The sequence below is a fragment of the Ciconia boyciana genome, chromosome 6 (assembly GCF_034638445.1).
Source record: "Ciconia boyciana chromosome 6, ASM3463844v1, whole genome shotgun sequence".
In the NCBI taxonomy this organism is placed as follows: Eukaryota; Metazoa; Chordata; class Aves; order Ciconiiformes; family Ciconiidae; genus Ciconia; species Ciconia boyciana.
Genome location: NC_132939.1, coordinates 58,416,515 through 58,429,820, shown reverse-complemented (window position 1 = coordinate 58,429,820; position 13,306 = coordinate 58,416,515). Strand labels below are relative to the sequence as shown.

General features: G+C 38.1%; 2 protein-coding genes across 6 annotated transcripts in view; one reads left to right on the top strand and one right to left on the bottom strand.

Annotated features, from left to right (window-relative positions):
- The window catches only part of WDR25 (WD repeat domain 25), a 77,008-nt gene extending 70,791 nt beyond the window's left edge, over positions 1-6,217 (bottom strand). For 2 of the 3 annotated variants that reach the window (XM_072865779.1, XM_072865781.1), the window contains exons 1-2: positions 6,169-6,217; positions 2,837-3,606 (exon numbers count right to left, since the gene is read on the bottom strand). In XM_072865779.1, coding sequence (XP_072721880.1) covers positions 2,837-3,547 — 711 coding nt within the window. In that variant the 5' untranslated portion in view covers positions 3,548-3,606; positions 6,169-6,217. Of the gene's footprint in view, positions 1-2,836; positions 3,607-4,844; positions 5,069-6,168 lie in introns of those variants that run through there. The other variant, XM_072865780.1, reaches the window with a different exon arrangement.
- A 212-nt stretch (positions 6,218-6,429) lies between these two features.
- The window catches only part of WARS1 (tryptophanyl-tRNA synthetase 1), a 28,093-nt gene continuing 21,216 nt past the window's right edge, over positions 6,430-13,306 (top strand). For 2 of the 3 annotated variants that reach the window (XM_072864690.1, XM_072864692.1), the window contains exons 1-3: positions 6,499-6,626; positions 11,476-11,692; positions 12,799-13,006. In XM_072864690.1, coding sequence (XP_072720791.1) covers positions 11,579-11,692; positions 12,799-13,006 — 322 coding nt within the window. In that variant the 5' untranslated portion in view covers positions 6,499-6,626; positions 11,476-11,578. Of the gene's footprint in view, positions 6,627-11,475; positions 11,693-12,798; positions 13,007-13,306 lie in introns of all 3 variants that reach the window. The other variant, XM_072864691.1, reaches the window with a different exon arrangement.

The following is a 13,306-nucleotide window of genomic DNA, read 5'->3' as shown; positions in this document are numbered from 1 at the left end:
AAAGATAAATGTCTTAATGCATAGGCTGAATGTAAGGACTGAATCCAAGGTATTTACACATAAAGATATTCAGACACAGTTATTCACATGACTAACTAAAAGTACAGATTTTTGAGGCTCTAGATTGCTTGCTCTCTCTGATCATACAGGGATTTTAGGCTTCTAACTGTGCGTTGAGTTTTTTCCGAATCAGATGTTCAAAGTAAATAGTGCAAACATCCTGAGTGCCTGCATATTCCCATTAAAGGGAAAGAGAACATGCTTCCACTGCCTGGATTTAAACTAGCAATTCCAAGCAGGGGTTTTTGGAAGACAACAACAAAAAAGCTAAACGGTGGGAAGGTATAGGATCGGGAAAAACAAATAGTACATCTACACCTGCATCTTCAATCAGTTGTTTTATGCTTACAGTAGAAAATTGAGAACTTCTGGTAATGGTAGACAGCCAAAAAATCCCCAGAAGATAAACTACTGCTGTCGTAGTCATTAGAGATTTATAGGCGCGTGACCCTCGAAAGTTAGTGAAATTAGTTTCATAACATCAAGTCAATACCTAATCTAACCGTGCCCTCTACTGGCCTGAAAGGTACTTGTGTGAAGGTGCAGACTTTAAAGACGTTACTGCTCATACCGTTACAGTCTTCAATTTCGTTAAGAAATAACAGTAAGAAGCATTCATAGGTATTTCTCTACAGGCTACCTTCCAAAATACAGAAGTGTGTTTTAATATACTTCGTAACAGTTACATTATTACTCTATTAATGTTTTAGACTCGCATGCTCTGAAGTGTTGCCAACATTAACATACTCTATTTACATTGAATTTCCATGGTTTTGGGCACCTAAAGCAATTAGATTTCTTCCAAAACCAGCTTTACTGTTAAAGACTGCTTCCAATGAGGGGTAGTAACACTACTTTAGAAAAATAAAGTAATCTTTCTTTCTGCTTAGAAGACAAAACAGACAGGCCATTATTTCCATTGTTTAATAATTTTACATTGCAATAACAAGTTTGATTTTAGATTGTTTTACCAAATTTAACACATCCATAATTTCACTCATCAGTAAAATGAGGCTCTGGGATAGTAAACAAACATTAAGCATATGGTGTGACGTTTAAGACAAAAAGTCAAATTCAGAAATACTGAAGTCAGAGGTGCATATAGTTTTGTACAATCCAATTTTAAATTGCTGCTTACCAAAAACATCCATCAGCACTTTTTGCATATCTTAGTCTTTTCCTTATAAGTCTATTCTTCAAGTAGCAGCCAAGATATAACTTATTCAATATATTAAAGAACACTTGCAAAGAAAAACAAAGATATTTTTTTCCTCCATTTAATCTTTAAGACAAAGATGTAAAAAAAGCTTGGGAAAGAAGATGAGGGAGGAATTACCCACAGTTGAAAGTATTCAGACTTTGATGGTGTGATAGGTTATGCTGACTACAGAACCAGTGAAGTTATTATAACTTAAGAGAATAAAAGATAAGCAATTGAGAGGAGTAAATTCTATTCATGCTATAGATCTGGGGTCTTCTCTTCTTGGAGCACCAGTGAGCACCTAATAGACATCAGGAGAAAAAAAAAGCAAGAACTCTGTCCAAGATTCAAGAACATCACTGCTTCAAAGATGCAAAGTCAGCACATATTTCACAGGGCCCCATGGCAAACTGGGGAAAAAGGAAAGGAAAGAAAAAAAAAATTCTAAGATAAGGAAAATCATACAAAAGCCAAACTAAATGAAACTCAATTCTCCACTACAAATTAAATAGCAAAACAGTAAAAAATAAAAATTCAATTTTAGTAAGAGAATTTAAGAATATTTTTTCCCACATAAAATCAGAATTCAAATTCAGTTTTAAAGTTCCCTCCTCTCCTTTGGTTTTAGAAGTATGCTGATACAAAGGGTGTTCTTCTCACCTCTTTACTTAGTAAGATTTACTTAAAGCCCTAAATTTAAGAACTAAGTTTTAAAATAATTGTACCTGCTATGTTAAATACATGTTAGATACAATAAAGCATGCCTTCCACCAAAAAGGACACTTTCTGTGCACTCTTATCAAAACTATGTTCCTGTGTAAACCTGCTTTGGAAGACTATTACTTGAACCCAGAGGTGGCATTAGCCCTACCTCTGGGAAAGCATACACATAACATTTTTATTACCCATTGTTAAAATAAGACTCATTGGACTGACTAAATTAACAAACAAAGAACTGAAGCCAAATTCACTAAAGCTAGAAGGAAAATACACTAAGTGTTGAGCAATTAGCCCTTGAAACAAACTTAAAGTGGGAAGACTCCTTAGATCATGACAAGACTCTTCTGGGATGCAAGACCTGCCACACTAGTTCAGATGAAAAATCCAGCTGACCTGACATACCTCCTCCCGCAGTAGTCACTTAGGCCTGTCAGAAAGGTAAAGTTCCCCAAAATATTATTCCAGTGTTGGCAGCCAGTTGTTTAATGACTTAAAAGGCAGAATCTGTATCCAGACCATAGTGCTTATGGCCATTGTGACATTAAAGTAGGAAATAATGAAAACCTAACATTAATACAGATTATGAGAAATTACCTAGTAGAAATCTAAAACACTGACATGCCTAATACAAAAAACCCCACATTCCAAAATAATGGCACCGACTGTAGGTATAGTGAAGGATTAGGCTGCAAGTTCATAATAGGATCTTATACTTCAAAGCATCTCCTCGAATTCTGAATACATTGGAACTGTTAAAACACACACAAGCAAGGATGTTATTCCCAGGAGATCATTATTTAACACAGTATTTTTAAGTTTGACGATTGGGCCGCAAAGCATCTTGTTTTACATTACCTTGACTGTTTTGTCCATAGAAGCTGAGAGAAGCATGTGACTTTGTTCTCGTACAGGACACCACTGGATTTCATTAACAGGGCCACTGTGTTTAGACATGTAAAATATTAAGCTTTTGGGGACTTCAGTTAATTTATATTTGGATCCCAAATATGGCTTAATTAATTCAGAGATCTTTCTCGAAGCTTGCTCTCCTGATATGCCTAGCTTAACATCACAATCTGAGCTATCTCTCTGATCAGATTCTTTTTTTTCAGGCATACTGGAATTTTCTTGACGCAATCTTTTAGGGATATATGGTCTAATTCCTTTTATGGCAGTAGCACTGTCTTTATGTATTCTCTTCTGGGAAATGCCATGTCCGGAGTTTGTTGAAGAGCTTGATGTCTGTTCATAGTTTTTGTAGGACATGCATAATGCAGTATGGCCAGAGTATGCTCTCCTACAATATGTCAAATCAGTGTTGTTATTCTGTGTATAATGCTCAGGGGGATCTTCACAAACAGCGCTTGTGCCAGAACTGTCAGCGTTCTCAGTAGGCTGCATTTCATATGTAGATTTTGTACCCAAACTACCAGGTGCAAAGTACTGAACACGATCCACAGAAGAACTTGGAAGGCTTGTTTGTCTGCCTGAAGTAGTGGGGACTTCAGTCTTTTCAGTTTCTGCCTCAGAGTCTGAATCATCATAAGCAACCAGTGACAGACTCATTATGGCTAGACACAGCAGACTCCAGAAATCTCAGGGCTGGAATCCTCCAAAATTATGATCTACAATAAAGAATTGATTATTCAGAGCACAATTCATTACAGAGTCTACAACCTGAGTAACTTAAGGATATAAATACGCTTTTCTTAAAAAAAAAAAATTCCATAACTTTTATTCCTGTTTATTAATGGAATTTACTCCCCTATTATAACACATCTGTACATTCAATTATGCAACACCATTTGCCTCCAAGCACTTTGCATACATTTTTAATGCATTGCAGAGATGCATTTGCATACCACAAAACAATGAAAATGAGCATGAAAAGGAAAACAAACTTGTGACATAAGTACTGCAAATTACTTTAACCTCACTTGCAGTAGCACTTCCACACACACAAAAGAGGGTAATTAATCATGCAGTGCTTTGATATGCACATTTATAAGAATACAAATACTACAACTATTTTGGAGTCAGTCTAACAATATCTATTTCTTAACAGTACAGATACTTGAAAGAAGTATGAAGGGGTTCAACCGGCAACTAAAAAAGTAAATACATTTTTGACCCACTCAGCAGTCTTGCAGTATGAGGAAATTTTCCAACTATATCCACAGAGCAAGTTCCACACAGCCTTTAGTTTTACAGGACAGGCTTATGCCAGAAATTACACTGAATTCACTGCTTGCATTTACTTACAGAAAAATAAGAGCACGGATGCCTTGTTTACCTTGGAATAATCTTTTTCAAAGTGTCTGTGAGAAAGAAATCTCACGCTGAGACAGCGTGTAACATGCGGAATAACTCACCACCATAACAATCCCACCAAGCTTCTTCCAAAAATTTGGACAGACCATGTGGAGTACAGGGTTAACTACATTCAAATAATTGATGTGTCTGCAAAAATAATCTTTCAGCCTCTACTGTTTATAGTCAAAAAGTACTGCTATCCTTCAATTGCTAAGATTCATTAAATGGGACATTTTATTTCTGCTTTGCTTCCTTGCCTAGCTGTTAGCACTCATCATGCTGAAGTCATTTAACCCACAACACTTTCAGATCAGCTGCTGAAATTCTTGGTTTAGGTCAGTGAAGAAGCTGCCCTCAAAAGCATCTTGATTAAAATCAGAATGCTGTATGAAAGACAGTATCTACATAAGCATTTGCAGAATTGATGCCACAAATATAGGTCCTACAAATACTGCTGCAAGAGTACTACACTGGAACTTGTAAAGATTACTCATTTAACTTCAGAATTAGATCCATTTGAATTAAAACAAGCATGTTTCATTTAACCTACAGAAGTGTTACATTACAGGCTATGGTCTGTATTCTGTAATGAAATTCCCAAGCGCAGATCCAGAAGACAGGTTCCTATTAAGACACACATTCATCATCACAGATCCTTTCCAAGTGATCAAGACGTTTATCTGGAACAAGGTGACTAATATTTTAGCACATAAAAGCATCAAGATCTCCCTCTAGAGGACGTTTTGTCTTTATCTGAAGTTTATGACAGCTATAAGTGACAGAAATTAAGAGCAAGGAAAAATTCTTTTTTTAATAATACAGCTTCATTTATTAAAACAGCATTTCACTTAAACAGTGTCAATGAAAAAACTTAAGTAGTGTTTCAGGAAAACTTAACTAACAATTCAATTCAAAAACAGTAAATTGAAGTTTTTACAAGTAAACCAGAACCTCTTATCAAATAAATGGTAACTTTAAAGGACTGTACTTCAATAATTGCAACAAGTGGTTACTATTTGTATTGCAGTGCTGAAAACAGGCCCCAGCCAAAATGCATCATGTTCAAAGAACAAATAGAGCAAGAAGTTGACCTCTGGCTGAAAGCTATAAATAAAGTTACACAAGTAGATTGGGTTAAACTTTCAAAGTTACTTTACTTTCTTTTATCACAAAAAAAATTAAGCTCAGATTCAGAGATAAGTGCGAGACGGTGCCTTGCACACACCGGGTTAAAAAAGTTTCCTATGGGATACTGGAAAGAAACTGTCTCATTACATTTGATCAGCATAAATCCATTCCACCACACGCATCCCCCATAAGCCTTAGTATTTTTGTAAAAACAAAGCACCTCTGTCATCTTAAGACTTCCTATTCAACCTCTGTTTTCAAAGAAACACCACCCCAAAGGTTCTTATGCTGCCCTAACTAAAGAAAAATGCAGGGAAAAAAAACACAACGTAACTTCACTGGAAACATACTGTAACTAGATGGTGAATTTATTACCGATATGATTTACAACGTTCTAAGTTAACAGGGAAACTTACAGAACTTTTGTTTTTCTTTCGTTTTCACACGACTGACTTATCTGTACCCATTAAACCAAGGAGCATTAAACTGGACAGGCACAACACCACACGCCCTCTGAGTGACTGTAAGCGTCAACAAAGGTGTGACATAAAAGATGAGAGCGGTCCCCGATGGACCCTGGCACCGAGGCCCCTTCCTCCCCCCCGGCACCGGAGCCGTTGCCGCTCCCATACACGCGCACTCTTCCCCACCCCCGGGCACCCAGGCCACTCGTGGAGCCCCCTCCGCCCCGGCGCCGCCGCCGTTACCGCTGTCCCGCCGCAGAGCCCGCCCCGCCCCGCGGGTACCTGCGCCGCACAGCCGCCGCCGGCAGCGCAGCCCGGAACTCACCGGCCGGCCCCTGGCGGCTCCGCCTTTCAGAGCGCGCCGGGTAGAAACAAGGCGCCCCGCTGTAAGGGTTCCGTGTGACACCGTCCTCCCGCAGGGACCGCGTGTTGGGAAGGGCAGGGGTCAGGTCGCAGCTCGCGGGGAGAGCAAGAGCCCTTCTCTCGCCGCTGTGGGCAGCGTGGAGGGAACTTCTTTGGGCTGATGACTGTAGGTGGAGGGACGGTAGGGGGAAGCAATGGTTCCGGTGGTATGTGTTTCCCAGCCGGGAGTCGTGAGTGCTGTGCCGGTTGGGGGGTGATGCAATGGCAGTGACAGAGGAGCGGTAAGGAGAGCTGAGCTGAGCTGGGCTGAGCCGGGTCGGGTCAGGCCAGGCCGGGCCGGGCCTCGGCGAGTGGGTGATGCCTGGGCCGGGGCCTCGGTGAGAGACCCCGGTGGGCGCGAGAGGGGCTCGTTGGGCGGTTACTGCCGCCCCCGTGGCTGGTGCGGGGCGCTGGGAGCGGGGGTCTCTGCGGGGCACGTTTCCTCCCTCCCTCCCTCCCTCCCTCCCTCTGCGAGGCGTCGATGCTCTTGAAGGCTTTTTCCTCCGCTCCGTGCGGGGCCGCAGCCCCTGTGGCTCCATCGCCAACGCCTGGAGAGAAAGCTCTTTTCCCCGGGAAACAGCGGAGGGGAGATGTCCTGGCCGCTGGAAAGTGCGGCCCAGCCCAGGGAGGGGGGAGCTGGCGTTGCCCTGCCCGGGCGTGCGTGTGGTAGGGAAGTGTTGCAGGGCTCAAGGGTTAGAAACATTAGCTTGCTGGTTAATTTTATGCATAACCGGTCCTGCACAAGAGCTTAGCTCTTAACAGCTGTAGTTGTAGTTGCTCTTAGCAGCTAAAGATTCTAGATTTACTACAGCTCTTAACAGCTGTAGTAAAGATTCATATTGGACTTTTTTCAGAGGAGAGTGGTAGAGTGGTCATATTGTCATCTCAAGGAATTGTCTTGCACACTTTTATTGTATTTTCATACATAAATTGATGATTACCGTGACTGGAAAGGTAGGTCTACTATAAAATGCAGCCTATTTTGGAGTACTTCTCAAAAGCATGTTTCTCAAGGCATGTTTCACACAACATCTGTGTGCATACTACTTGCTTCAATTTCACTTTTCATTTTTTGTTTTATTTCCAGGAGGCAAACCAGTTTTCAGGAACATAAGTGCTGTTAGACTTAAATTCACATTCTTCCATTAATTCATGAAAATTTTTTCGGGACTTTTGTATTGCTGTTGTCTTTGGAAGTCTTGATGTACCTTCACGCAATGTTTGTCATGAAAGAGCTCTTCTTAACATAATGTGAAACCCTATTCTTTGATTCTGAGGTCTCTATCTTACCAGATCAGATAGCAAACAGTGAAAATGATCATAGATCTGTGATTGTCATCCAACTGGAAAGAAAGGAGAATACAGTTGTTTTCTGATACCTATGCCAAGCATTATTTTTGAGCTTTGTCTCATGACGATCTAATATTCTGAAACAGTCACAAGAGCAGTACCCATTACAAGTTACCATGCATTGGTAGACAGATGCAGATGGTTACCACTCATAGAGAGAAAAGGCACACAGTTCTAGGCTTTCAACTTCACACTGTGAAACTGAGGCTTTTAAGTTCATCTTAGGCTCTGTTCCTAAATGTCCCAGTAGTACATTCTCAAGTTCCCATGTATCATTTTTTTCCTCGAAATCTGTTTGCATACAGTATCTAATGTGTCTGGGACTGTTAGTTTTAATAATATCAGTAAGAAAGCAAGAAAAAAATGTCCTGATAAAATGCAGAATATTCACTCATTTCTTTTAAATGGTTCACAATTGCATTTATGAATTTCAAAAGATAAAGACCTATGTTCCATATTACTGAATTCCTGGCTTGAATTCCACCAGCAAATAAGGAAAGTACTGAGGTAAATGGAGATAAGTTTTAGGTAGCAGTCAATATCTTTTGCTTTCTATAATTGTAATATCCTCATCTCTTGTTGCAGTGACTAGATTACTTTTGCTACTTCTTAATGAAAATGCACCTTCATTTGGGATTCTTAAATCCTTAATATTCCAAACTTTTTAAAGAGTCTTTCTGTTATACTGCTCTCCAGTATGTGTGCTCAGTCTCAGCCATGGCATTTCAGCCTTTCTAAATGGAGGCAATCTATCAGGAAGAATGTACGTTCAGGAACTGAGTTAAAACAGCAAGTCACAATTTGTTCTACACCAAAGAATAATTATTGTTTACCTTTTCCTATATTTGAAATCCGAAGCCAGTAAATATAACTGGCATATTCCTACAGAAAGGATGTGTGTTAATCTTCATAAACATTTTCTAATATGAATTTACTCTATATACTTTCTTTTCCAGTTAAATATCTTGTACCCATGAAAAAGAGGAAAACACTAGTATCCAAATAAAAGAATGCAAGTAAATTGTAGGAATACTTCATAGGATTGTTCGATATGCGTCAAATTACCTCTTTAAAATAACATTGTCAAACTGCAAATAATAAAGCTTGAGGGGATCGAGGTTAGGTGAAAAATTTAAGTATTACTGATAATACGTTAGTCAGTCTTATTTTAGTCAATTATCTAATCTAAGTATGATGTGAGTGTTAACAGACTAAGCAAATTAAATTAGCAAGTGGATGTATACACTTCTCAGCTTTCTCCAGGTATTCAACTGGAGCTGAAATCTGGGAATATTACAGCTGTCTGACAAAGCCTTAATGATAGATATGTTTTGGTAACCAGCAAGTTACCAGAGCAACCTTCTTAAGTTTTCTAGGCAGGTGAAGGCTTTTTACAGTGGCAGTTTAAATATATACTATGTAAATATAACCAAGGTTGTGATTAGGCTGATAATGTTGTAGAAGGAAAGCTTAGAAATACTGCTGAACAGCTAATGCAACTATTACATGCTTTTGTTTCTTCTTTTTTAATTCTGGGGAAAGGGAGCCAAATGAATGTGGGTTTTTATTAGTAGCTTTTATGATTCACTTCAGTGACATATGTATCTTGTAAACTCAATGTATTCACGCTTCACGGGCAGCACTGGATCAATAATATGCTAGGGAGTCTCTCTGGAGAGACATAATCCTTTGCAAGTCAGTAGGGCTTTACATGAGCACAGAGTTCTTCCTTTATGGATGTGGGCATGGCATGACAGAGAATGCTTTAGGGTGAACGCTGTGTTTCCAACACACCTCTGTTTGCAACTCAGTGTGAAGTTAATTTGCTCTTTCAACTTGCATTGCATTTGTCACTATCACATCTGAATACGGTGCATGTAAAATAAGCATCAGTTTATGAATTAAGATGACATCACTTTCCTCAAGAAAAAAAGTGATACAATGGCTTGGGTGATTGCATAAATCAACCATGTCAGATTGTGAGGCAGCGCTTCACAACCCCAGCCAAGTTGCAATGATAGTTTTCATGGAAATTTACTTTTCCCTCAGTTTACTTTGTCATTAGGATCTGCACTGTTACCTCATTTTAACAGTCTCAGGTTTTATGAAATTTCTTTATAATTCTCTATGTGCTTCTCTATGTAACTTGTTATTGTGGTATGTTCATCCCAAATGGATTCGAGATAGTTGCAGTTTTACTTACAATGTTGTTTTTCTGACAGATGGTGTCCTCCTTACCCATTTTTAACACTTATTTTCTTCTATGTAAATATGGCAAGCTCACCATAACCAGAACAGTAATGGCTGTAAAACTCTCTTCCCATATCAAGTTAATGCTTGTTTATCCTTGGTTCTGAATATTTAAACAACATGATGCTTGAATTTTTACAAAAAAATTATTCGGAGCATATGTACTTCTAAAGACCTCATCATTTTGTACAGAGAGCTGCTGAGCATGAATAATTCTTAAAAATAAGGATTTCTTAAAGTAAGGAATTCTGCCTTTGCAGTTGAAATGAGTTTTCACTCATGGCAGGTTGATAACAGATTCACCGGGTTTCTTAGACATAAATAAAACACTTTTTAGATCAGAGATTATCTGAAGACAGTTTATCAGGTAATTTTAGAAAAACTGGAGGAAGAAATTGCTGGGATACGATGAATTGCTGTGCCACCTTTATGGGAGGCATATGTAGAAAAGTATGAGTTAATTCAATGCAATCCATGTTACAGGAGTTTCCTGTCTTGGAAATTACTAAGAGGTGTTCAATGTATTCATTAAAATTAAGTACAGCAGTGCTTGCTTGTAACATTTTAGATTATAACTGATGGGACAAAGATCAAGAACTTTCTGATGTAGAGTGAAAATTATTTTAATGCATTTGATAACAGAAACTGTATGCTTACTTAACATTTTAACAGCATTATTTAACTTTCTGTACTTTCTGTGTTAGTGTACTGTAAACTATGCAGGTGTAGTTTTCCAAAGTCTTGGTTGCTGTTAATTAATAGACTGCTAAGAAACCTTCAGATCATGTTATTGTCAATATATACAATGTTATAGATGTTAGCCTAGGAGAGAAGCCCGTTTGTGGAAGCATGGGCGCACTCTGTGCTAGGAAGCTCCAGTGATCAAGATATATGTTGGACATAGGAAGACCGCTGTGTCATTATTCTCTGCCATCTCATCATCTTAAGCCATATCCTAGGGTTATTTTCCCTACATACTGCTGAGAAACAAATAGTTCCTTGAATTTACAGCCTATTGGTTACCCGAAGATTGATTGTTCTTTAGAAAGCAGCATTTCTCACTAATCATCTGTGTTTTGTGACCTCTGGAGGAAGGCAGTAAAGATGACTAAGCTTTTCTCTTGTATATCTTTCTTTGGGCTGAAGTACTATATTACATATATTAAGACAAAATTCCATATGATAGTTATAAAAATCTCATTATCATTCAGAATTTGACAGGGTATCAAGTAGTACAAAAACATTAGTCACGAATCAGATAACCTCTACCAACTGTTTTGAGATGCTCTGAATCGTACATATATTTAATTACTTTTACTTTTGTCAGGAGTTTGACTTTGAAAAGGTGTTCTAGTGTTAAATACATACACAAACAACATTAAGAGTGATCTCTAAATTTATTTAGTACTCTTGTCAGTCTCAGTCCATTTCTGTATGAAACTGAAGCTCATTGTGTTAATGTCTCCACATTTATCAATCTGATATGAATAGAATTAGGTATGGGGTCAGTATAGTTCTATTCTTATTCTGTTCATCTAATCTTCAAGATGTGCATGAAAGAATAAAACACTATTTTTTGCCTTACAGTTTTCCTTGTTGTTGCTGCTGTTTTGAATCTAGAAGCCAAAGAATTGGAAGACGTTAAATTTAGCTGAATTGTAAACAAACAGATCTTTTGCAGTCTGGCAAAATGGCTGATAGTGCAAACTGTGATTTGAAGTCTCTGAGTCCGCTTCAGCTGTTTGAAAGAGTAACTGAACAAGGAGAGAAAGTCAGAGCACTGAAAGCAGGAAAAGCACCAAAGGTATTTCCATTTCATATTTTGAACCCATCCTTTTTCAGGTTAGGTCTGCCTTTAAGAGCACTGAAGAATATGATTGTTCTGAGATCTATTTTGTATTGTAGTAAAAAAAAAAAAAAATTGTTAAAAAATACTTATGTCTATTTTGTGAACTGTGGACACACCTGGAGCAAGGTAGTCGCTAGCAAGAGCAAAGTTGTTACTGCTGAAGTAAGAACAGAGTCATAGGCTTAGAAGTCTGCTTCAGCCAGTTGCCATGCTACACGATGGGATCCAGGGTATTTGGTTTTCAAGTGAAACTTATGTCACTTGTATTCTGCCCTTGGTTTAGATTCTTTGTTAAAATCTCTTTCTCCATGCGTTATTGTACACATTAGCAAATATATCTTCCTGTAACTGTACTGACAGTCCCTGCTTAATCTCCCTTAAATAATTTAGTAACTTGCCATTTATTTCAAGTTCCCTATTCTGTCATCACTATGTTGGCAAAGAGAGCTCAGTTTTAATGTGGGCTGTCTCACTCTATTGCCTGTGGGAGTAAGCCTTGAAAACTGGGAGTCGAATAAAGTGTTGATCTATTTATTGCTTGCATGAGATGTTACAATAGCTTTGTATTAAAAAGGTCATAACAATGAAAGTTGTAAAGAACATTTTGTTCTAGTTTGTCTTCAAGTCTGTCAATGAATTGTAATGAATAAATTATTTTAAGGTGAGCCACTAAAAGCATTGTAAAGTAAATTAGATAATAATTCATATTATATTTATATATCTTAGAAATGTGTGCTTAAAATTTTAAGCTTGTTATACCTCTGAAAAGCAGGCAAGCATTTTTTTTCCTCAGGCAGAAATTGAAAAGTGAGACAGAGGTGCTTTAAATATCTTGGCAATGGTGATGCTCTAAATTCTGCCAGTTAGGAGACAGTCACCTGCTATTTGCTTTTCTTTTACCTTTGGCAGTGGTGCTGCAGATGTGTAAAATAAAGGCTTAAAGTTATGAATAATGCAATTCAAGTCGAAGCATGGATGCAGGATTTTGAAGGGTTGGGACATTAATGTAATTGTCTATCTTAAGTATGTTAAGTCAAACAGCTTTTTTTTCCTTTATTCAGGATGAAATTGATGCAGCAGTGAGGATGCTATTATCATTAAAACTGTCATATAAAACAACAACAGGGCAAGATTATCAGGCAGGCTTGCCTCCAAGAGATCTTGTATTAATAAACAATGGTACAACTAAAGAAGAGGATGAGGATTTTGTGGACCCCTGGACTGTGCAGACATCAAATGCTAAAGGCGTGGATTATGACAAACTCATAGGTATAACTCTTTCTTCACTGCTACTAAGAAACTTATGTCAAGTGATCCTAATGACTACCCAAACAGCAAGGAATCATAACAAATCTCCAGCAAAACCCTTATAGGTATCATTTAATTTATGTCTAATCTTAGCATTCACATGTCTAAAGAATTTGCTGTAGGAATTGAAAATGTCCCAGGCAGGGGTCTCCTATGGGAGACTTAAATACTTTGCAAAGAACTTTTCAGTTTAAAATAAAAGTTTTACTCACAGTTTGTTTTTTGGCATAAGAACTGTTATTAGAAGTTATGTTAAAGAAG